Source organism: Salvelinus alpinus, chromosome 21, assembly GCF_045679555.1.
Source record: "Salvelinus alpinus chromosome 21, SLU_Salpinus.1, whole genome shotgun sequence".
Taxonomy (NCBI): Eukaryota; Metazoa; Chordata; class Actinopteri; order Salmoniformes; family Salmonidae; genus Salvelinus; species Salvelinus alpinus.
This window is the reverse complement of record NC_092106.1, coordinates 21988897-22013322: the sequence shown is the minus strand read 5'-3', so window position 1 is coordinate 22013322 and position 24426 is coordinate 21988897. Positions and strand designations below refer to the sequence as shown.

The 24426-nt window shown below is 45.0% G+C and overlaps 3 protein-coding genes and 1 pseudogene across 4 annotated transcripts in view; 3 read left to right on the top strand and 1 right to left on the bottom strand.

Moving 5' to 3' along the window:
• Positions 1–9670, top strand: part of LOC139548062 (nucleoredoxin) — a 75200-nt gene extending 65530 nt beyond the window's left edge. For both annotated transcript variants that reach the window (XM_071357376.1, XM_071357377.1), the window contains exons 7-8: positions 1240–1364; positions 8979–9670. In XM_071357376.1, coding sequence (XP_071213477.1) covers positions 1240–1364; positions 8979–9161 — 308 coding nt within the window. In that variant the 3' untranslated portion in view covers positions 9162–9670. The remainder of the gene's footprint in view (positions 1–1239; positions 1365–8978) is intronic.
• mrm3a (mitochondrial rRNA methyltransferase 3a) lies at positions 9565–12688 on the bottom strand. The gene is made up of 4 exons (XM_071357375.1): positions 12300–12688; positions 11866–12110; positions 11587–11754; positions 9565–11434 (listed from the first exon to the last, which is right to left on the bottom strand). The coding sequence occupies exons 1-4, from the start codon at positions 12686–12688 to the stop codon at positions 10875–10877; spliced, it is 1362 nt and encodes a 453-aa protein (XP_071213476.1). The 3' UTR covers positions 9565–10874.
• A 303-nt stretch (positions 12689–12991) lies between these two features.
• LOC139548063 (glyoxalase domain-containing protein 4-like) lies at positions 12992–16756 on the top strand. Its single transcript, XM_071357378.1, has 9 exons — positions 12992–13131; positions 13323–13372; positions 13529–13649; positions 13721–13865; positions 14209–14342; positions 14598–14684; positions 16036–16149; positions 16235–16321; positions 16413–16756. Exons 1-9 carry the CDS (start codon positions 13042–13044, stop codon positions 16476–16478), a joined length of 894 nt encoding a protein of 297 aa, XP_071213479.1. The 5' UTR covers positions 12992–13041; the 3' UTR covers positions 16479–16756.
• Positions 16757–16893: 137 nt separating this feature from the next.
• LOC139548064 (bridge-like lipid transfer protein family member 2) overlaps positions 16894–24426 on the top strand; it is a 28277-nt pseudogene continuing 20744 nt past the window's right edge.

Sequence of the window (24426 nt, the reverse complement as noted above, 5' to 3'; positions counted from 1 at the left end):
AGTTTGAGAACATGCAAGAGTAGGGTAGAGAGAAGGATGAGAAGAAAATGGTATGTCTGTCTGTTAGGCTGTTAGCATTGAGAGAGATGGCAGAGATGGATGCCATGCTCTGCTAAGTGGCTCAGGCCAAAGTGGACAGGACAGCCAGCAGGCCAGACGACACAATAATAAAGCAATGTGAGAATGGAGTGACCGGGTGCACACTGATGACCTCGTGATTTCAGGCCACCCTAAGATCAGATCCAAAGGGGTCAGCCACAGCTCTCCTCCATTTGCCTCCTCACTCATCTGTACATCTGTCCGTTCACTCACCCCGTCTCCTCCTTTTGTCTCCTCACTCATCTGTACATCTGTCTGTTCACTCACCCCCTCTCTCCTCCCGTCCTGCACATTCTTTCTCTCCTTTTTCTCATGGCTGGTTTTCTTTCTCTCTTCATCCTGTCCCCTCTGGTCTTTCTCTCTTCATCCTGTCCCCTCTGGTCTTTCTCTCTTCATCCTGTCTCCCCTCTGGTCTTTCTCTCTTCATCCTGTCTCCCCTCTGGTCTTTCTCTCTTCATCCTGTCCCCTCTGGTCTTTCTCTCTTCATCCTGTCCCCTCTGGTCTTTCTCTCTTCATCCTGTCCCCTCTCTGGTCTTTCTCTCTTCATCCTGTCCCCTCTGGTCTTTCTCTCTTCATCCTGTCCCCTCTGGTCTTTCTCTCTTCATCCTGTCCCCTCTGGTCTTTCTCTCTTCATCCTGTCTCCCCTCTGGTCTTTCTCTCTTCATCCTGTCTCCCCTCTGGTCTTTCTCTCTTCATCCTGTCTCCCCTCTGGTCTTTCTCTCTTCATCCTGTCTCCCCTCTGGTCTTTCTCTCTTCATCCTGTCTCCCCTCTGGTCTTTCTCTCTTCATCCTGTCTCCCCTCTGGTCTTTCTCTCTTCATCCTGTCTCCCCTCTGGTCTTTCTCTCTTCATCCTGTCTCCTCTCTGGTCTTTCTCTCTTCATCCTGTCCCCTCTCTGGTCTTTCTCTCTTCATCCTGTCCCCTCTCTGGTCTTTCTCTCTTCATCCTGTCCCCTCTCTGGTCTTTCTCTCTTCATCCTGTCCCCTCTCTGGTCTTTCTCTCTTCATCCTGTCCCCTCTCTGGTCTTTCTCTCTTCATCCTGTTCCCTCTCTGGTCTTTCTCTCTTCATCCTGTCCCCTCTGGTCTTTCTCTCTTTATACTCTTTTCATACATTTGACTCCTGTGTTTCTCTCTTGTTCAGATGCGGAGGAGGAGGGAGAGCTGGAGCCGGCGAAGGAGCTGATCCAGCCAATCGCAGAGAAGATCATGGCTAAGTACAAAGCAAAGGAGGAGGAGACACCACTGCTCTTCTTTGTGGCTGGAGAGGTTAGATAGTGGACACATGCACACGCATGCACACACACACACACCTCCAGCTGACCTAGATGAGAATATTCACACCTGATGAAATCTGTCTTCACTTTTGGTGTTTTAGTTGTTTTGCATTCTTATCTTGTGTACTGTACATCTCTACTGTGGGGGTCTGTCTCTGTGTGTGATTGCTTGTTGCTATGCTCTGGTATGATGTTCCATCTGCTTTAGTTATCACATATCATAATCATCTGGTAGAGAACACCAACCGACACACAAATGTGTGTGTGTTGGGGTGGCAGGTAGCCTAGTGGTTAGAGGGTTGGGCCAGTAACTGAAAGGTTGCCAGATCGAATCCCCGAGCTGACAAGGTAAAAATCTGTCGTTCTGCCCCTGAACAAGGTAGTTAACCCACTGTTCCTAGGCAGTCATTGTAAATAGGAATTTGTTCTTAACTGACTTGCCTAGTTTAAATAAAGGTTAAATTTGAAAAAATATATAAAAAATAAGCTACAGTATAATATCAGAGGGGCAGTTTGAGGGATGAAACCCCCTTCCACACGGCCCAGAATTCAGTTGGCCGTCTGTCTGATGATAGCCGTTCTCCCTCTGTCCGCAGAACAGCTGTGCACCTCTCCCTCCCGAATCCCTCTATCTCCCCCTCGTCGATCCTTCCGCCAGCCCTCAGTGCAGGAGGGATCATGGAATTTTCTTAACTCTTGTTATCTCTTGTTTTTCCTTCTCATCCTTTCTGGAGCTTGTGGAGTTAGCAGCAGGGGCAGCCATAATTACCAGATTAGCTAGCTCTCCTTCTCCTCCTCTCCCCTGCTCACAGGGCTCAGAGCTCGGGGAGGTCAGCACGCTGCCCCATGTCAGATGGTCTAGGTTTCAGCCATGGGGGACTGCACAGGTGCTCCCTCTCTGTCCTGTCTGACCATCTGCCTGGCTGCCTGAGGCCACACGGCTCTCATGACAGCCTTGAAATGCCACGGCCACAGACAGACCGAAGGACGCACGCGTTCACATGTGACAGACAGGCGCTGGGGCTAAGACAAGATACTAACACCCTCTCTCTTTACCGTTCACTTGTTTTGGGGATTTGTTGCATATTAAATGGTATTTCTGTTCATCTGGACTCGACCCATTCTAATGAATGCTTTCTAGGTGCATGTTCAATCTGGCACCCCTGGTAGTCTATAGCAGGCAGGTACAGTTTTCTTCTCATCGTCTGGGTTACATGTAGCTGGATCTGAATTCACCAGCACTGGATCTGTTCCAGACTGGGATAGTCCCAAATGGCACCCAACTCCCCATATAGTGCATTACTTTTTACCAGAGCCCTATGGGGAATAGGGTACCATTTTGGATGCAGCCTGTGTATACCCTCTTGGGCTCTCTGTTATGCCAGGCAGAGGCTGGATATGCCAGGCAGAGGCTGAGGTTACATGATGGACCCCCATGCAGCCTACAGGGCCCTGGCCTGGTTGAGGCCTGCCTGCATGTGGCTAGACCAGGCCCTGTCTGCTACACAGGGAGAGCCTGGCCTGCAGAAAATGAGAGGGGATCTCATTACCCCGCTATGTCACACGGGCTGAGAGAAACTGACTGGCAACCTACAGTAGGACAATTGGAAGACACCCTATTCACACAGAAAATGAATGGGGATTGATTGATGTGTGATTGCAATAAAGATACAGTGAGGGAAAAAAGTATTTGATCCCCTGCTGATTTTGTTCGTTTGCCCACTGACATTGAAATGATCAGTCTGTAATTTTAATGGTAGGTTTATTTGAACAGTGAGAGACAGAATATCAACAAAAAAATCCAGAAAAACGCATGTCAAAAATTTTATAAATTGATTTGCATTTTAATGAGGGAAATAAGTATTTGACCCCTCTGCAAAACATGACTTAGTACTTGGTGGCAAAACCCTTGTTGGCTATCACAGAGGTCAGACGTTTCTTGTAGTTGGCCACCAGGTTTGCACACATCTCAGGAGGGATTTTGTCCCACTCCTCTTTGCAGATCTTCTTCAAGTCATTAAGGTTTCGAGGCTGACGTTTGGCAACTCGAACCTTCAGCTCCCTCCACAGATTTTCTATGGGATTAAGGTCTGGAGACTGGCTAGGCCACTCCAGGACCTTAATGTGCTTTTTCTTGAGCCACTCCTTTGTTGCCTTGGCCGTGTGTTTTGGGTCATTGTCATGCTGGAATACCCATCCACGACCCATTTTCAATACCCTGGCTGAGGGAAGGAGGTTTTCACCCAAGATTTGACGGCACATGGCCCCGTCCATCGTCCCTTTGATGCGGTGAAGTTGTCCTGTCCCCTTAGCAGAAAAACACCCCCAAAGCATAATGTTTCCACCTCCATGTTTGACGGTGGGGATGGTTTCTTGGGGTCATAGGCAGCATTCCTCCTCCTCCAAACACGGCAAGTTGAGTTGATGCCAAAGAACTCAATTTTGGTCTCGTCTGACCACAACACGTTCACCCAGTTGTCCTCTGAATCATTCAGATGTTCATTGGCAAACTTCAGACGGGCATGTATATGTGCTTTCTTGAGCAGGGGACCTTGCGGGCGCTGCAGGATTTCAGTCCTTCACGGCGTAGTGTGTTACCAATTGTTTTCTTGGTGACTATGGTCCCAGCTGCCTTGAGATCATTGACAAGATCCTCCTGTGTAGTTCTGGGCTGATTCCTCACCATTCGCATGATCATTGCAACTCCATGAGGTGAGATCTTGCATGGAGCCCTAGGCCAAGGGAGTTTGACAATTATTTTGTGTTTCTTCCATTTGCGAATAATCGCACCAACTGTTGTCACCTTCTCACCAAGCTGCTTGGCAATGGTCTTGTAGCCCATTCCAGCCTTGTGTAGATCTACAATCTTGTCCCTGACATCCTTGGAGAGCTCTTTGGTCTTGGCCATGGTGGAGAGTTTGGAATCTGATTGATTGATTGCTTCTGTGGACAGGTGTCTTTTATACAGGTAAGAAACTGAGATTAGTAGCACTCCCTTTAAGAGTGTGCTCCTAATCTCAGCTCGTTACCTGTATGAAAGACACCTGGGAGCCAGAAATCTTTCTGATTGAGAGGGGGTCAAATACTTATTTCCCTCATTAAAATGCAAATCAATTTATAACATTTTTGACATGCGTTTTTCTGGATATTTTTGTTGTTATTCTGTCTCTCACTGTTCAAATAAACCTACCATTAAAATTATAGACTGATAATTTCTTTGTCAGTAGGCAAACGTACAAAATCAGCAGGGGATCAAATACTTTTTTCCCTCACTGTAAGTGTTTCTATAAGTACACTACATGACCAAAAGTATGTGGACACCTGCTCGTCAAACATCTCATTCCAAAATCATGGGCATTAATATGGAGTTGGTCCCCCCTTTGCTGCTATAACAGCCTCCGCTCTTCTGGGAAGGCTTTCCACTAGATGTTGGAACATTGCTGCGGGGACTTGCTTCAATTCAGCCACAAGAGTATTAGTGAGGTTGGGCACTGATGTTGTTCGATTAGGTCTGGCTCGGAGTCAGCGTTCCAATTCATCCCAAAGGTGTTTGATGGGGTTGAGGCCTGGGCACTAAGCAGGCCAGTCAAGTTCTCTCTTTATGTAGTGTTGTCTCTCTTGTCGTGATGTGTGTTTTGCCCTATATTTATTTTAATCACAGCCCCCGTCCCCGCAGGAGGTATTTTGCCTTTTGGTAGGCCGTCATTGTAAATAAGAATTTGTTCTTAACTGACTTGCCTAGTTAAATAAAGGTTAAATAAAAATTACAAATTAAAAAAGTTATTCCACACCGATCTCGACAAACCATTTCTGTATGGATCTTGCTTTGTGCACTGGGACATTGTCATGCTGAAACAGGAAAGGGCCTTCCCCAAACTGTTGCCACAAAGTTGGAAGCAGAGAATCGTCTACAATGTCATTGTATGCTGTAGCGTTAAGATTTCCCTTCACTGGAACTAAGGGGTCTAGCCCGAACCATGAAAAACAGCCCCAGACCATTATTCCTCCTTCAAATTTTAGTTGGCACTATGCATTTGGGCAGGTAGCGTTCTCCTGGCATCCACCAAACACAGATTCCAATGGCAGCGAGCTTTACAACACTCCAGCCAACACTTGGCATTGGGCATGATGATCTTAGGCTTGTCTGCGGCTGCTCGGTAATGGGAACTCATTACATGAAACTCCCGACAAACAGTTTTTGTGCTGACTTTGCTTCCAGAGACAGTTTGAAACTCGGTAGTGAGGACAGACTATTTTTACGCGCTTCAGCACTCTGCGGTCCGGTGAGCTTGTGTGGCCTACCACTTCGCAGCTGAGCCTTTGTTGCTCCTAAACGTTTCCACTTCACAATAACAGCACTTACAGTTGACCGGGGCAGCTCTAGCAGGGCAGAAATTTTAGTAACTGACTTGTTGGAAAGGTGGCATCCTATGACGGTGCCACGTTGAATGTCACTGAGCTCTTCAGTAAGGCCATTCTACTGACAATGTTTGTCTACCTGTCAGCAACCAGTGTGGCTGAAATAGCCGAATCCACTAATTTGAAGGGGTGTCCATGTAACAGTATTGCTTCCGTCCCTCTCCTCGCCCCTACCTGGGCTCGAACCAGGGATCATCTGCATACATAGAAACGCTATTAGCGCGCATCCCGCTAACTAGCTAGCCATTTCACATCAGTTACATCCACATACTTTTGTGTATATTATGTTTTTTATTTTTTATTGACGGTATTTTCTATATAATTGACTCAATGGGATATTTAGGGTCTAGTTGTTGTCTTTGCCTTGACTCTTCCCAGGTATAACCAGGAATAGGAGATCCTGACAATAGTTTAGTCTGCCGCCAGTCTCACCTGCTAACCTCCCTGACCCCAGGGTTCAAAGGTCGAGGCCTGTGTCACACTGTGTTGTGAGCCAGACAGGTTGGCCTCCACTAGTTATTTATGTCCAAGCAGTGTGGTGTTTATAGAAACACTTGTCTCCTGTTTACCTTACTGGCAGTACAGTTCAACAGTTAGAAGAAATTAAACAATTATCAAGAAGCCACAGGCAAATCGCTGTCATTTAGGACAACCATATACCTACTGATTAAATAATGTTACATATAACACTTTTCACTAGATCTAACAGCGCTTTACAAGGGCGTTATCTTACAAAGTGTGTAAACATACAGGGTCTAGCTGGCCTATATCCTATCCTTTGATAGTGATTCTCAGTGACCATGGGTTTCCAGCCTCCCATTGATACAGACTGATAGGTCATTGTTCAGCCAATCATATCCTGAATTTTACAACGCCTGGAGAACTCTCAAGCTGACCAATCAGTAGGCTGCTGCCCAGGCCAATAGGCCAATGGGAGCTTCTTATCTTTGAAGGTCCTTGTCTGATGACCGTCGTCTACTCTGTGGAATGCCACAGTGCTACAATGGGCAGAATAAACCTGACATTGTGCAGCAGTAGGTTCCATACGGTGAACACACACAGAAGCCTTATCATGGCAGTCAGTCAGTGACTACAGGCCAGACATAGCAGAGCGACTCTTTGTGTTCAGAACTGGGCTGGAGAGGGCGGGGGCTGGCCTCTCTCTCTGTCTCCCTCCTTCTTTCACGGCTGGACTGGTTGCTTCTTATGAAGAACAGTTTACACAGGGTTAGCAGCCACACAAAGGAAGATGCAAGACTTCCCACAGAGAAGAAGACAGCCAGGGAGATTACATCTCTTCATATCTAAGAGGCTGGGAGGCCACGCTGACAGACTCCTCTGTGGTTTCTCTTTCTGTGGTTCCTTTCTAAGGCGATGCCCGAGGATGTATCTTCAATCTGAGCTTGCAAGAGAAGCCTTTAGGGAGGATGTGTGGAGTCACAGATTTTTAAAGCTTGAGAATGTAGCTTGTGGCTACATGAATCATCCTCATAAGTGTAGCAATTACTTTCATTGGATATTTTTATGAACTTTAATAGGTTTAAGACTCAATGGTCTGCTCCTAGATCAGATTTTAGAGATTCAGAGGAATTGAGCTCTCCAGATTTTACATGCCACAGGATAACTCAACTGTTCTGCTAGCAGTTTTGCAACAAGTTGAGGTCAAACATTGTGTTGGCATACATACTTGTCCATTTTAAGTAGCAAATCAGCCAAGCTGCTCTTTGAGAGGTCTGAGAGCTGATGGTGCAGTTTAATCAATTTTTTGTTTGAATCGTTTTACTGCCATTTTGTCAGATAACAGGAGCGTTAGTCCAAAAAAGGAAAACATTTGAAAAGCTGTGATTTAATGAGTGCCACCCTGTGGTCGTTTCCTGTAACTTCTGTATTTGTAAATAATCTTTTCCATATGAAATTGTTCTATCTTCGATCTCTTCCAAGCCTCTATCACCCAGAGGGCTTAGTTGAGGGGAAGTCAGCTCATCCTGTCATGAGGAAGCAAGAGAACATCTCAGTCGACGTTAGATACTAGTCTGGCGGCATGTAGCCTAGCGGTTAAGAGCGTTGGGACATTAAACGAAAGGCCGCTGGTTCGAATCTCTGAGCTGACTAGGTGAAAAATCTGTCGGTGCCCTTGAGGAAGGCACTTAACACTAATTTCCTCTGTAAGTCGCTCTGGATAAGAGCATCTGCTAAATGACAGAGCTGAAATGTACGACCTCACATAAATCAACAAAAGTCTTGACTGACTGGAACTAATGCAGCTTTGTTGATTTACTAACTGAAATGACATGCTATTGCCAAAAAAGTGCCTGTTATTTTCTCTCTGAATAATTGATTGCCCCTCAAGTGAGTGGGCTGGGGAGCTGCTGCCTGTCTGCTGTGGTGTTATAGTGAGTTATTCCTGCTGTCTTATGATTCTAGGCCCTGTCTGTAATTCCCATTTGTTAAAGAGGTGAGATCAAGCCTGGAGCTGAACAAGGCTTGGATCTGTGTTTGAGGACTTGTAAAGACATTCAGGAAGTGACATAGTTCTGTCCCGACTAACTCTGTCGTCAAAGCTCCACCACACGCCTTGTTATACTATTCCTCACCAGGCATGAGGGAATACAACTCTCCTTCTTTCTCCCTCCCTCCCACGCATACACTATCCAAACACGCTGTGATGTGTGTCTGAAGCTTCCCAGCCTTGTAGTCGGTGAGTGAGGCTTTGGAGCGATGATGTTGGACCCCCCCCCAAGAGTGGGGTGCATGATGGAACCCTGGCTAGCTGGGCACACTGCCTGCAGGAGGAGAGAGAGAAGAGATCCCCAGTCTTCAAAACCAAGCAGACATTGAGACTACCACCTTGAGTTGTGAATTAGTAATATTAAGTGGCATAGTTCATCTTGTGTGCTGTCCCAGTTTTTTATTACCAATATCAAGTCATAACTGATTGAAGCAATTCTGTTTTTATATTCAGTCATAAGGATGTTAGTAGTTATCTAGCAATTTATTTTGCATGACACACAGGATAAACTGTTGTTGTTAATATGTAGGCTAGTCTACTTCACGTGTAATCATGTCATGATTTCGTCATACAACTTCTTTCCCAGGCATAATTGCTACCGCATATAGACAGGTTTGACAGAGTCAGCTGGTAGGCAAGATTGTCATATGATCATGACTGACCCGTCTGTGTTCCCAGGATGACATGAGTGACTCCCTGCGTGACTACACCAACCTCCCAGAGGCAGCACCCCTGCTCACCATCCTGGACATGTCTGCCCGGGCCAAGTATGTTAAGGATGTGGAGGAGATCACACCGGCCGTGGTGGAGACCTTTGTCCAAGACTTCCTGACTGAGAAGCTCAAACCAGAGCCCATCTAGAGAGCACACCTAGATTAGGGTGCCATTTGGGACACATTCCCTATATAGTGCACTACTTTTGAAAAGCAATGCACTATATAGGGGATAGGGTGCCATTTGGGACACAAACACACCTAGAAACCTACGGGACCGAAACCCATAACCTCCATCAAACCCTGACCTCCCGGTTACCACCACCAGCCTCCTCTCCCCCTTTGTCAGAGGAAGGTCTCACTTTTTACTGACATTACCTTTTTTTAGACATGTCTTTCTCTCATGGATTCTTCTCCTTCTCCTGTGGTGCCTTGCATTGACTACAGCCCCTACAGTAATATGGAGATTCTGTTGCTTTTTGGGTTCCAATAGCTTTTATCAGTTTCATTATTAGCTTTTCTTGAAACTAGAAGAAACCACACAATGTTGACCCAATGGACTTGACATTTCACCATGTCTCTTTATTACCTTTGCTGAACCCACGTTGCTTCTGTTTTCCAAAATGTGCTGAGAAAGAATAAAGTGATTGCAACAAATTCTCTAAGTTCTATAGTTGTAATTTACAAATATGCAGTGCAGAAATGTCCTGAACTTCAGTTTAATGTAACTGTCTTATTGTTCTTCTGTTTAAAAGGTGCTGCATAATAGTATAGACAAATGTTAAGATTTCCCTGTTTCAAAAGGTCATTTTGTTTTGTATTGCATCTGGCTTTGTGTGTCATGGGACTTCAAATACTATTCACTTGTCTTATCATGAAGTGAGTGATAGTCAGCCCTACCCAATTGTTAAATGTCAGTGGTTGAGATGGAAACGTATGAGGATTTTCTGTGAAGATCCCATCTATTGAAAAGGCCAGATATTTTTGAAGGCACAAAAATGGCATTAAAATCCACCTTAGTTGCTAAGTGTTGGAAGTATGAATTCACATTTGTCACTCCCTGGTTGTCTCTAGTCATGACTTCACAGCCAATAAAATTCACTGTTAAGCACAACTGTCTTATGTTGTCAACTTCCTCTATCCATGAGGCCAGTTTTATTCCATTGGGAGCAAATGTATTTTAGACAGTATTAGCTTGGTATCACTTCTACATGTGTGCATTATTTATATATAATGACTCCAGAAATGTAGTTTACATTTATATTTCCAATTTTAAAAAAACAAAATCAAGTGTACTGTTCTTTTTGATGTCAGGCATTTGTACACAGTATAAGAAAACTAAGTATTTCATACCTTTCACATGCAGTACTGTTTTTTTTAACCCTACAACTTCATAACATACAGTAAATGTTCTCAGTAAGGTCTCAGTTGCTTCCTTGTGGTTACTCTGATAATTGCTTTCAGGCCTGTCAGTGAAAATGTTAGATGGACAGGTTCTTTCCCTTGCTAAACAGACACACTTAGCACATGTCCAGTATAGAGATGAAGCAGTCATCTTGCACAGCAGCAGTTTACAGTCAACTGGCAGGAAATCTAGAGGCCAACTGCATGTGGAGACTAAGTGAAGCTTCTAAAGCCACACTGGCAGGAATTTTGGAAGAAATATGCATTTCACATTGTCACTCATTTTACTTCACTTATTAGCTGAGTTGAATATGGAAATTAAATCCATCCATATGATTCAGTCTGACATGAGGTACAGTGAAGTGGTGTCGTGGAGTCAAGAATGTATGCATGGAAAAAGTGACCAACACCAGGAATAACATATCCATTACACTCAAAATGGATTCCAATGGATGGATCATGGAAATTGCACCTTAGACTTATCTTTCCTCCCAGACGTCTCCATTAGGTTCAACAGTTGCCTTCTGCCTTCAAATAGGAGAATGCTGGCTGCCATGGCTGAGTTGAGACTGTCCACTCCAGGGACCACAGGGATAAACAGTCTTTGACCGGCAGTTCTCTCAGCCAATTGGACAGCTTCTAGACTCAGTCCATGAGTCTCTCCACCTATCACAAGACCAGTGTTCCCCTGAGCCCAGCCCTCATGGTACAACTTGGTCTCCACTCTTGGAAGTGACAGGTCGGAATCGGATTCATATTCCTTATAGCGCATGTCTTTACAATTAGGCCTGCTACTCACCCATCCATAGTCCCCCACCTTTGAAGGTTTGTTGGACTGGTTTGCTTCCTCAGCTACTTCTCTCTCAGAGCCACTGCAGTTATCTGCCACGTGGACAGTCACCAACTTTGGCAGCTGGTTTTGAATGTCGTCCCAGTCCAAGCTGGGGAAGATGGGAAGGCGGAAATGGGCACCCATCGCTGCTCGCAGCACTTTAGGTTCCCAAGCGTCCACACAACCTGTGAAAATAAACATACACAAGATACTTAGTGAGAGAACCATTCAGAGTAGTGCACAGGTTTATACACAGCAATTCCTCACCATCAGCTCCACTCGAAATGGCATCATTGACTTGGATTATGCCCATTCCCAGTTTATCATCATGACATACCCTTGGTGAGCAGGACATTGTGGCAGCCTGCAGCAACAGCACAGCGCAAGATGGTGCCCAGGTTCCCAGGGTCCCGCACGTTGTCGCAGATCAGGGACAGCGGTACAGACTGACCACGCTGGTCCTGAGGGAATGTCAGCCGGGATGGGTCTGGCCGAGAGAATATGGCTACAAGGGGTAAGCGTTGTCAATATACAGTACTTATTCTCAACAATATACAGTAGTATGTAGAACAACTTCAAAAGCATTCTGAAAATGAAAACATGCAGCCCATTATACCTATCACTCCTTGTGGAGCTACCAGGTCAGACCAGATCTTGATGTCCTCAAACTTGACTTTGACCAGAGTGGCCCTCTTCAGTTTGTCCAAGGGGAGATCACACAGTCTGTCCACAGAACTGAAGAACACCATCTGAGGGTTGGCTCCAGCAGCCAGGGCATCGCAGATCAGGCGTCTCCCCTCCAACAGGATCTTACCCTGGTGCTCCCGAAACGTCCTGGAACAAGCCACACTCACCACCCTCCTGGGAGATGGAGAGAGAAAAGGTCATGATATCTCGGCTGAACATCAGCTAGCAAACAAAGCCTACATGCAAACATACATAACAGTCCCGTAGTTACTAGACCTCTACTAGCCACTATAATTAAATAGGATATATTCACTCAACTATCATATAACATAGGGTCGATAGCCAACATGCACTGAGACTTACGCCAATCTTTTGTCACCAGGTAAGGCCCTTTCGAATTTGAGGCCACCTAGTTGGTCCTTCAGATTGGTTGTATGTTCCGACGTTGAGGATGCATTGCCATTTCTGTCACTCCATGACATGCTGCCAACACGTTTATTAGTGGTCTCATTTTTTAAAATGGCGTTGGACTCCCTCACTTTGGACGCAACTTTCTGAGACTGCTTGTTGACTATTTGGTCTGACCTCTGTTTCGATGTCGTCTCACTATCAGGATACAACACCTTCACAGGCCTCCTTTTCAATGCTCGCACGTATCTCTTTGAATCTACGATACAGTCGTTACTTTTTTTCAGAATATTACTTCGTTCCGCTACAAGATGCCAAAACATGCCTCTCACGAACGCCGCCATCTTTGCTACAACAGCAAGAAGAGAGCGTGGTAACTTTCGACAGTGGCATGAAGATTGGGTGGTTTATACCATTATAAAGGGGGGGGGGGTAATCCAAGTAAAACATATTTTATCTTGGTAATACTGATTTGTAAAACAATATTAGATGCTTAACTTTTAATTTAAATACTCCTCGTTATCTTGAGATAGATTTTGGATCTGCGATTGAGTTGCAAATAATTTTAAGTGTACCGAAAATGTTGTCTTCCATAGAATCGATACCAGAGCAATCGATTGCAAGGCTCCTCAATCGACGTAGACAAACTGAGCGTGATATATAATCGTATAGTACATAGCAAACTCACCGGGTGAACATGCCTTTGAGAAGAGCCTTGCATTTTGTTTTCAAAGTGGGTGACAGAAGCAAAACGGCCACCTTTTACCGAGATGTGCTCGGCATGAAGGTACATGTTCAGCTCTTTCGTAGAACATCCTCAAACATGTGCGCAATGGACTTCCCTTGCACAGAGTGTACCACTGTTGCATTATTTTGTTATGATTGTTCTTCAATGTTGTTCATTGTGCTGTAAAAACGTAATATTGGGGACTAGATCACTGTTTTGCCAAAATGTCAAAATCACCGATTTGATTTCAGATTTTGCGTCACGAAGAGTTTGAAGAAGGATGCAAGGCCACTTGTAATGGGTAGGCAGGCTGTCAACTTTACTGTTCAAACCTCACCTTGAAACGGACTTTGGTCTGCAAACACCTATTGTGAAAATGGATTGTTTGAATTACTTATTGTGTAACAATACGGTCACTCTTTCTCTCATGATGCCCTACTTGCTTGTGTGAGTTAAGCCCTTATGATGGAAAATGGAGCAAGACAATGGTCGGTTTTGGTCCAGAAGATGATTACTTTGCGGCTGAGCTGACCTACAATTATGGAGTGGGAGAATATCGCCTTGGCAATGACTTCCTGGTAAGTGAATGGTTGTACTTGAACAACCATATGTGTATATTTTTTTTAACCCAATCCTAACTCAATTTCAGGGTCTGACTCTGCAGTCTAGCCAGGCTGTCAGTAATGCTAAGCGGCTTGGTTGGCCCCTCACTGAGGTTGGAAAGGCCCTCTATCTGGCTGAGGCTCCAGGAGGTTATCGCTTCTACCTGGTGGACAAAGAACAGCCTCCTAATGGTGGGTCAACAGTGCTTTGCACAGAAGATCATTGCTGTAGTATACTGTAAAGTAGAGCAGTAGACTATAGTCTACCATGTTTATTTTAAAGTCCATGAGGACTCTGGTAGCCCTCTTTCAAAGTCACAGATCTCTTCTGCTAGCCATGGTAGCCAGAATAATGGGCAACTGAGCATTTTTATACATGACCCTAAGCATGATGGGATGTTAATTGCTTAATTAACTCAGGAACCCCACCTGTTTGCAAGCACCTGCTTTCAGAATACTTTGTGTCCCTCGTTTCCTTTAAATTGGCATGTACCTATATATTGTGAATGTGTATCTGTTTTTCACTTGGTTAAAGATCCTGTACAGAAGGTGTGTCTGGCAGTGTCTGACCTGCAGAAATCAACACACTACTGGTCCTCCCTTTTGGGGATGAAGGTGATAGAGAGACATGAGGAGAAGACTGTGCTGATGGGATTCGCAGACACTCAGGTCCGTGGTGGCACCTTAATTGGGGAGGACGGACTTGTGGTAATGGCTGGAGTGGAATTAGTGGAATGGTATCAAATACATCAAACAAAAGGTTTCCATGTGGTTGATGCCATTCCATTTGCTCCGTTACGGACATTATGAGCCGTCCTCCCCTCAGCAGCCTCTTGTATTCTACACTTAGAACGCGACTGTGTTTTTGCATGAATTGATATGATGGTGCTAATGCTAGGTGTGTGTTTTTCTCTATATTTGCAGTGTAAACTAGAGCTTCACAACATTGGTGGGACAGTAGATCATGGGACAGCCTTCGGACGGATAGCGTTCTCTTGTCCACGTGAGCAGGTGAAGTAATAGATCCTTTTCCAGTACATGACACACTGACGTCACACGCAGATGCGCCCAACTCTTGGCTGCAGTAAGAAAGCTATCACCATCTGCGCCCATTCAACAAAGCCTTTTTTGGGTTCTCATACGCATACAATTATGTTTTGATTCTTGCTTGAACAGTCACTAAGATTATACACTGCTCAAAAAAATAAAGGGAACACTTAAACAACACAATGTAACTCCAAGTCAATCACACTTCTGTGAAATCAAACTGTCCACTTAGGAAGCAACACTGATTGACAATACATTTCACATGCTGTTGTGCACATGGAATAGACAAAAGGTGGAAATTATAGGCAATTAGCAAGACACCCCCAATAAAGGAGTGGTTCTGCAGGTGGTGACCACAGACCACTTCTCAGTTCCTATGCTTCCTGGCTGATGTTTTGGTCACTTGAATGCTGGCGGTGCTTTCACTCTAGTGGTAGCATGAGACGGAGTCTACAACCCACACAAGTGGCTCAGGTAGTGCAGCTCATCCAGGATGGCACATCAATGCGAGCTGTGGCAAGAAGGTTTGCTGTGTCTGTCAGCGTAGTGTCCAGAGCATGGAGGCGCTACCAGGAGACAGGCCAGTACATCAGGAGACGTGGAGGAGGCCGTGGGAGGGCAACAACCCAGCAGCAGGACCGCTACCTCCGCCTTTGTGCAAGGAGGAGCACTGCCAGAGCCCTGCAAAATGACCTCCAGCAAGCCACAAATGTGCATGTGTCTGCTCAAACGGTCAGAAACAGACTTCATGAGGGTGCTTTTTTTGAAGGAGCTGGAGCAGTTTTGCCTTGAAGAATGGGCAAAAATCCTAGTGGCTAGATGTGCCAAGCTTATAGAGACACCCCAAGAGACTTGTAGCTGTAATTGCTGCAAAAGGTGGCTTTACAAAGTACTGACTTTGGGGGGGGGGGTGAATAGTTATGCACGCTCACGTTTTCAGAATTGTTTTGTCTTATTTCTTGTTTATTTCACAAATATTTTGCATCTTCACAGTGGTAGGCATGTTGTGTAAATCAAATGATACAAACCCCCCAAAATCTATTTTATTTCCAGGTTGTAATGCAACAAAATAGGAAAAATGCCAAGGGGGGTGAATACTTTTGTACGCCACTGTAAATAGAGGCACATTTTTTCTGATGTTCTATAAAAACTTTGTTCTGCCACCAACTTGTGCACATCGCCCTTGTGCGGCAAAGTTAGTAAAACAGAAAGTGGTCTATACAATGCTTTCAATTCTTAAATGGTTTGCCCCGCTGACTCTTTACATACATGCACACAGAAAGCAATATTCAACTATTTGTTTTATTATTTTTAGTTGGCAGATCTTGAAGCCCTGATGATAAAAGAAAACCAGAAAATCCTTACTCCCTTGGTTAGCCTGGACACCCCTGGGAAGGCAACAGTAGAAGTGGTCATTTTGGCTGATCCAGTGAGTGCCTTGCCAAATTATTAACATGGGTAGACTTGATTCGTTATAAATTCTCACATAATAACTGTGGTCATCTGTCTTCTAGGATGCCCATGAGATCTGCTTTGTGGGAGATGAGGCATTCAGACAACTCTCCCAGATGGACCCCAGTGGAAATGCATTGCTGGATAAGGTTGTTATTTAGAAATATTATACAAATGAAACAATACTTTGCATTATCACGGAGTACATGCTCTTAATCTTTTACTCTAATTTATTTTCAGGCTATGGCTGAAGATAAAAGCGATGACTGGTTTGCCAAGCACAACAAGCAGAAGGCTTCAGCATAAGTGCGAAGAACATAGCTTAGCCATCATGGGTCTACTGGACATTTCCAACCTTTTGCCTTTTTCCCCATATATGGCATTCCAGTGGCACAATGTCAGTAGATTTTACTCAACCAGAAGTATTATTTTGAGATGCTTAGAATGAGACTGAAAGTGTAGCTGTATTTGAGTCATACTGTGGCAGAAGCTTGATGAACATCGACCACTTATATTAACCTTGTTTGTGTATGCATTGAAAAGAATTGTACCTCTTCAGCTCAATTAAATTAGTAAAACACTAATACTTGTGACTTCATGAGAACAGTGCATTTATGGTGAAGAGTAATATCTATGTGAAGTCCTCACACTGCCAAATTGTAGGTAAAGTTTTGTGAAATGTGCAGACACTGGTGGGCGGCCCTTGGTTGAAAAATCAATGAAACGAGGGGGTATATGCAGATCTCTTGTGATGTAGAAGCTGTGTCATGCTCATTGAACTATCAAATGGGAAAATCAAACTGGGCAATATCAAAAGGGGATGGCATGAACATTTTCTTGAAGATAGGAGAATTGCCTAACCTTTGCTAACAACTCACTCCCAACTACCATTTTCTAGTGATCCCCTTTCTTTGTCATTAATAAATGACACTGAATAAGAAAGTGTCTAGTTCATTTTTAAACTAGCTGTTCTTGAGTAGATATGCTGCATAATAAAGGGAGAAGTATATTAAATAATTGTTCAATAAACTTGTTTGTTCACTGATTGAAAAAGATTAAGTGCATTGTGGCTAGGTGAAAGGTGGGTTGAGTGTGAGGCGTTTCGAACTCCGGGTTACAAATTAGTCGGCCATTGACTTTTTGGTTGTTTTTTTCTCATCGCTCCTCTGTTTACAGTGTAGACAACACACCTAGAAGATGATGCTGATGCTGCTGCTGCTTTGCCACTGAAAATGTAATGAAGATGAGAACCCTCCGGGCGGGATAAGAACATTTGAGACATTCAGATTTTCGACAAGCTGAAAAGGGGATTATACTTGTTAGCTAGCCCCCTAACTACCAAATTTGCCAACATTTGTTTCAATTGACGTGGTAGCTAGCTACGTGGCTATTTACCTAGCCAACTAACGTTACTAGTTAGCTTGTAACTGACTACTGTTAGTGATGTGAGTATAGTTAGCTAACTCGAAACTGTGAACCATTGCTAGCGTTCCATCTTTCTTAGCCAGCTAGCTAACGTTATATCGTTTCCTTCAAACTTTTTTTGTGACAGGTACTGAAGCCAGTTAGCGAACGTTAGCATAACACAGTCTGGCCCTATAAATTCATTATAAATCCTACAATGTGATTTTCTGGATTTTTTTTTCTCATTTTGTCTGTCATAGTTGAAGTGTACCTATGATGAAAATTACAGGCCTCTCATCTTTTTAAGTGGGAGAACTTGCACAATTGGTGGCTGACTAAATACTTTTTTGCCCCACTGTATATACTGTACTTGATACCATCTACTGCATCTTGCCTATACCGCTCTGTACCATCGCTCATTCATATATTGTTATGTACATATTCTTCATTCCTTTACACTTGTGTGTATAAGGTAGTTGTGAAATTGATAGGTTAGATTACTCGTTGGTTATTACTGCATTGTCGGAACTAGAAGCACAAGCATTTCGCTACACTCGCATTAACATCTGCTAACCATGTGTATGTGACAAATAAAATTTGATTTTAAGTGCAAACATTTCTATAAACCAGTTTTTGCTTTGACATTATGGGGTGTGTATGTAGATTGAAGAGAGGGGGCAATTTAATCCATTTTAGAATAAGGCTTAAACGTAACAAAATGTGGAAAAAGTGAAGGGGTCTGAATACTTTCTGAATGCACTGTATTTTTGGAAAGTAGTAATAATGTAATATGAGCAAAACATTTGTGAACCGGCAACTTGTAACTTTTGAATCGATTTTCTGACTGATGCATGCTTCATTTGCGTCGGTTTGTGGTTCGCGCACTTGCATCTTGAACATTTTAATCAGTTACCGATGCGTGTCGGTGAATCGTTATATCCCTAGAAATCATGTTTCTCTGTCTTCATTGGGAAGGGTATTTATTTGTGTATTGTTTCTAGGTCAAACATTGTAGATTAAATAACAACCAGGTGCATTTCTCTGTGTTAATTTCAGGAAATAGACAGGATATGGATTTCAAGCAAACTTTTAAACCAGAACCTGCCGTGAGTGTTTTGAAGACATGTTTATACAATCTTATGACCTCATATCTCATAACATAATTGCATATCTCTCAGCTTTCTTGCCCTTTTAAGGGAAAGGGCCCGTGAATCATTCAACAGTACAAGGTTGCGAACTATGTGTTTGTTTCTCAGGAGGTGCCTGGCGTTGTGTGTGGGTGAGACCAGAGTGAGAGTGGTCCTGCAACAGCCTCTGAGACCTCAGGCGCCTAAGAGCTGTGATGGAGGAGAGTCAGGGAAGGTTCCTCTTAGCCCCGAAACCCTGCGGTTTATCTCCCAGGTAGGGAATAACACACAACTGTTTATATAAGAATGCTACTCACAAAATATTTCATGAAAAAAGTGTTCTCAGTTCACTCAGCTGCTGTCTGTCTCTGCTCTCAGCTGCTGTCCTTCCATATTGACTCCATCAACGTGATGGTGTTAAACCTAGCCCTGTCAGAGTCTCTATGGTACATGACCACCTCAAGTATTGACCTACTGCTCAACCATCAGGGCAAAAGGTATTAAACCTCCACACACTCTAACGTCATCTAAACAGATCATTCTTATCTTAGCCTGACTGTTTAAATGTTCATGATTTTTCATAACAATTTCTCAAACTTTCATAACAGGTTGGCCTGGGACTTTTCTGTGGAGCAGCTAAGCAGTAAAGTGCTTAAAATCAGTCAATTGGTAAGTGGAGTTTCTGCGATTGTACCCTGATGAAGACAGCTTGCCTGTCGAAACGTTGGTAAATTAAATATTTTTGCATCTGAGCTCCCAGAGTGTGCGGCTCTCCTTTATTTTCAAGTGGAGTTTCTTCCCATGTAAACATAGAAGTCTTTTGAGTGTCTCTCTTTAAAGAAGTGTTACTTAATAGAATGTATTTCACTGCATTGTCTCAACTCACTGCTCAGCAGGATACATGTCTGGTGTAGACGTCCCTGAGCCTGGTGCTGTCTGGGGATGTCAACCTACCAGAGCTGCATCCAGGCCGACTGGCACTGTGTGTGAGAACACTGCTGACTGAGCTGCACGAGGGCCTGTTCCTCAGCCAGCTACTGCTTCCACCTCCTCCTCTGGAAAGCACTCTCTCTGCAGACGGTGAGAAAGGGCAATGGGCTGCGTCCCAATGGCACCTTATTCCCTATGTAGTGCACTACTTTTTAATAAGGATGGCACCCTATTCCCTACATAGTCCACTACTTATTTGAGACGCAAACATGGTGTTATTGTATGGTAGGCTGTGAGGTAATTTTGAGAACCATTCGGAGATGCATCACAACCATTTCTGTCTGTCATTTTCTTTTAGAATGTGAAAAGGACGAGTTTTTCCAGACTGAAGCAGTGGAGCAGTTTCATCAGCTGGTGCCCCAGAAGGTCAGTGTGGAGTTTGAGAATACTAGTATAACCCTGTCCATGCACAGCCAGAAAAGGTGAGTCATAGGGCATGGAGTTAGTATGAATTATATTTTATGTGTTGGTTTGTGTTTGTGTTTTTCCATTTTCTTCTTCCTTTGACAGTATATCTGAATCATCCAGACACTTGAACTGGACACTAAAGTCTCTGAAGGTGGGATACGGACGTGAGGACGAGTAGCTGTCGCTCAGGAGCTTCACCCCTGAGATGAGCTTCCCTCAGAGCAGCCTGGAGCTACTTCTGGAGGGTGAGTGGAGAGCTTGGCACCAGAAAGAAGTGTGTCACAAATGGCAATCTATTCCTTACATAGTGCACTATATAGGGAATTGGTTGCCATTTGGGATGTAGCCATAGAGGAGGGGATGAGAGGGTCTGGGAGGGTGGGGAAAATATCCATTCCTTGTTTGTGTATCATCAGATGGGCTTCTCCTCTCCCAGAGCAGACAGAGAATCCTTTGCCTTAACACCCTCAGGACTGTCTTGCAAGTGAGTGGTGTGGATTTGATTGATATGGTTACTAGTTTTCATAGTTGCATTGCATCATCATAGCTTTTTGCAAATATGTTTGACATTTGATCTCTTGTAAGAAATAAGCAGGAAACTTCAGAACAAACTTATCTCCCACTCATGTCCCCAGGTGACATCAGTGGACATTTCAGGGTCAGTCACAGTCAACACCTGCATCATCCACTACCGTCACCAGGAGTTTTCCCATTGGCTAGACCTGTTTCCATGGGAACAGCTTGTTCATAGGAAAACGGCTCATAGAAAGAGGTATGAGCGTTTTCAACTGACAAACCAGACTGGAGAATGTCAAGCACACCAGTTGATTGCTTGAAACGGATGTAAAGACAATATCCAACAGCATACATTACTAACCTGGCCCTGTAACATGGTTTCTTTTTGATATTGATTAACACTCTAATCCTCTCCTGTCTGCATCCTCGTGTTTCTGTTGTGTCTGGTGGTATATTGTGGTGTGTAGTCCAGTGGACTATTTGCATACCCTCCCGTCCACCAGGAACTTCCCCCACCTGGACGCCCCAGTGATGATCAGCTCCTCAGTGTCCAATGTCAATGTGTCTGTCCAGCTGGGAGACACTCCTCCCTTCGCCCTGCGCTTCATCTCAGTCAGCACAGGTACAGCACAACACACACTCGCACAGGGCATGGTCAAATTATACTCCCGTTACATATAAGGTCAAGAATATGTTGTTGTGGGAACACAAAGTTTAGTCTTGCCTGGAGAGGAATGGCAGGAATGCTAATGAACAGCAGTGGGTGTTTTTCTTCAGTTCATTCTGCTTTCAACATTGCAGTGGTTTCAGGAAGTCATGGTGCTGGAGCTGTTGAATCAACCCTTTCCAAACATACCCAGCCCTGATAGATTAAATAAGTAATCAGAAGTGTTTTTGTAAGGCACAGTCAGCTTTTTACCATTCTGTAACACATGAACTACTATTACTTTATTCCTCTATATATGGTAATCAAATGCAATATCCTTTTAAATCACAGAATCATCACACACCTACACATAGTGAGTAGAGTTAGAGTTGCAAAGTGTAGTAATGTGACTTGTGATCTTCAGTAGATCTGAATATGTCATGTATAATGTAGAGATGCAGCACGTTCTGGACATCAGCACAAACGCAGAGAGCCTCAATTTCCAGAATGTTCACCGCCATCTCTCTCTGTCCCTGGAACACTTCTGGTGGAGGGTGGGCCAGGACTCCCACATCCAGCAGGCCCCTCACCCCCCTGGCAAACACGTGTGGGGGGAAGCCCGCATCCTCGACTCCCTTACACTGCAGGTAAGGCAGGCATACAAGGTAGGCAATAACTATTTAGGGTTACTCACTCACTACTACTCACCAAGGTTTCAGCTGGGTTCCAATGATGTGATGAAGAACACCAAAATCAGGCTACTGGAATTCCTATTTTTCTGAAATTACCATCTATTCATAAATCGTTGAAGTTGACCTCTAAACCACGGGTCAAACTCATTCCACAGAGTGCAGAGTGTCTGCGGGTTTTCACTACTCCCTTATACTTGATTGATGACATAAGGTCACTAATAGTAAGGAACTCTCCTCACCTGGTTGTGTAGGTCTTCATCGAAATGAAAAACCTAAAACCCCCAGACACTAGGCTCTCCATGGAATGAGTTTGACACCCCCGCTCTAAAAACACCCTTCTTTTCCTGTATTGACCTGATGATCACAGCCCTGATTTAGTATTTGACCAATACTACACCAGCCATTGTTGTTATCTTTGTTGTCTCTGTCACCCCAGGGGAGCTTCAACAAGCCCCAGAGTGAGTCCAGTAGCCATTCTGAGAGTGTGAGTGTGGAGTCCAATGTGAGGGGCCTACAGCTGGAGGTGTCAGAGACCTGTGCCCTGTGCTTCTCCCGCCTACTGTCCCTCTGTAACCTGGACAGCTGCAGGAAGCTGGAGGCCTCAGAGCAGCCAGATGTGGTGCCTGTACCTGTCCTTGTTGATGGGACAACCTCCCCCAGTCATGGCGCCTTTTATTTTAAGATTGAGTGTAACCTGGAGGATGTCAACGTGTTCACACTCTCCAATGTAGCAGGTAAGTTAAATGGGAAGTGCTGTTTATATCCCCTATATAGTTCACTACTTTTGACCACAGCCCTATGGCCCCTGGTAAAGAATTAGTGCACTATATAGGGCAGGGGTACTCAACTCTTACCGTACGAGGTCCGGAGCCTGCAGGTTTTCTGCACCTGGTGTCCAAGTTCTAAATCATTCTCTGATTTAGAGGGGAACAATGGGAAAAAATGCAGTGGCACTGGCTTCCAGAGTTGAGTTTGAGGGATATAAGAAATAAGGTGCATTTTGGATGGACCTTTTAATATCCATCTCTGACTAGGCCTACATTGAGTATGGTAATTGGCTCTTGTGTTGTACTAGGAGCTGTGTCTTTGTGGGTGGACACAGTGAAGGCCCAAGACTCGGCGGAAAGCTCCACGGTGTCTGTCCAGGGTGTGTGCGTTGAGCCCCATTGAGCCCTGCTGTCCCTCAGCCCAAACCCCCAACCCTATCCTCAGCCTCTCCATCCTGGCCGTCTGCTACCACGTCACCACTGGGAACGTGGAGGTAGCTTAAGGTTTACTCATCCTACCGTCAGTCCATCAGGCTTATCAGTCCTATTCCTTCTTCTTGATTGACAGTGTTATTCAGATAAGTTCGCATGCATCGTTCTCTTCCTTTGTGCAGGTCCAGTGTCAAGAGGAGCTGGCACTGCAGTGGACGCCATCAGACCACATGTTTTTGTATCACCACGTGACAGAGAGCCAGGGTTGCTGGGATACTCTGTGTGACCTGACAGAAAATCCACCAGAGAGTGGATCTACTAAGACTTCTCCAGCCCACAGCAGGGTCAAGGACCTGTCTGTGTGTGTAGAACTGGGCAGAACCCGCTTCACAGCCCAGGTGACGGAGCACAACTACCTTCTGCTGCACACAGACGCCCTGTCCCTCTCCACTCACTCCGGCTCCATGAACGTCCGCTCGCCCCACATGTTTCTCAACTTCGACGGCAACAACATATTCTCCTTCAAGGGCTTGGAGGTCCAGACGCACCCTGATCAGGCCCTGGACCAACGCCACCTCTTTCCCTTCCTCTCCACCCGACACAACCGTGTCTGGGTGTTCACCTGCCTCTGCCTGGCTGTGGATTTCCCCTACCAGTACAACTTCTCCAACTCCTTTGACAAGTTCATCAGCGTTCAGAAGTGGCTCAAGTCCCTGCACAGCAGCCCCAGCCAGACCCCAGGCCTCCAGCGTCTGCCCCCAGATCTGGTCTTCAAGATCAGACAGTTTTCCTTCGTCTTCCTGGATGACGTGTTTGAGATCAAGCTGAGGGACAACTACGAGCTGATGAAGGACGAGAGCAAGGAGAGCTCCAAGAGGCTCCAGTTGCTGGACAAGAAGGTGGCTGACCTACGGAAGCAGCACGGAGAACTGCTGCCTGCCAGGAAGATAGAAGAGCTGTATATGTCTCTAGAGCGCAAACACATAGAGATCTACATCCAGCGCTCCCGTCGCCTCTACTCCAACACGCCCATGAGGAAGTCTCTTCTGACCTGGACAGTGTCCGACCTGGAGCTGGTGGCCCTGGCCGACCAGTCCTTCCACGGGCCTGAGCGCGTCCGCGAGCAGCTGAGGGACATCGACGGAGTCAGCCCCTTCCCCAGAGACTGGCTCCCCCTTGTGGTCCAATGGTGCCAGGCAATCAAGTTCAACCTCACTGCCTTCTTGGGTGAGTGATGGGATTGTGTCCCAAATGGAACCCAATTACCTTTTA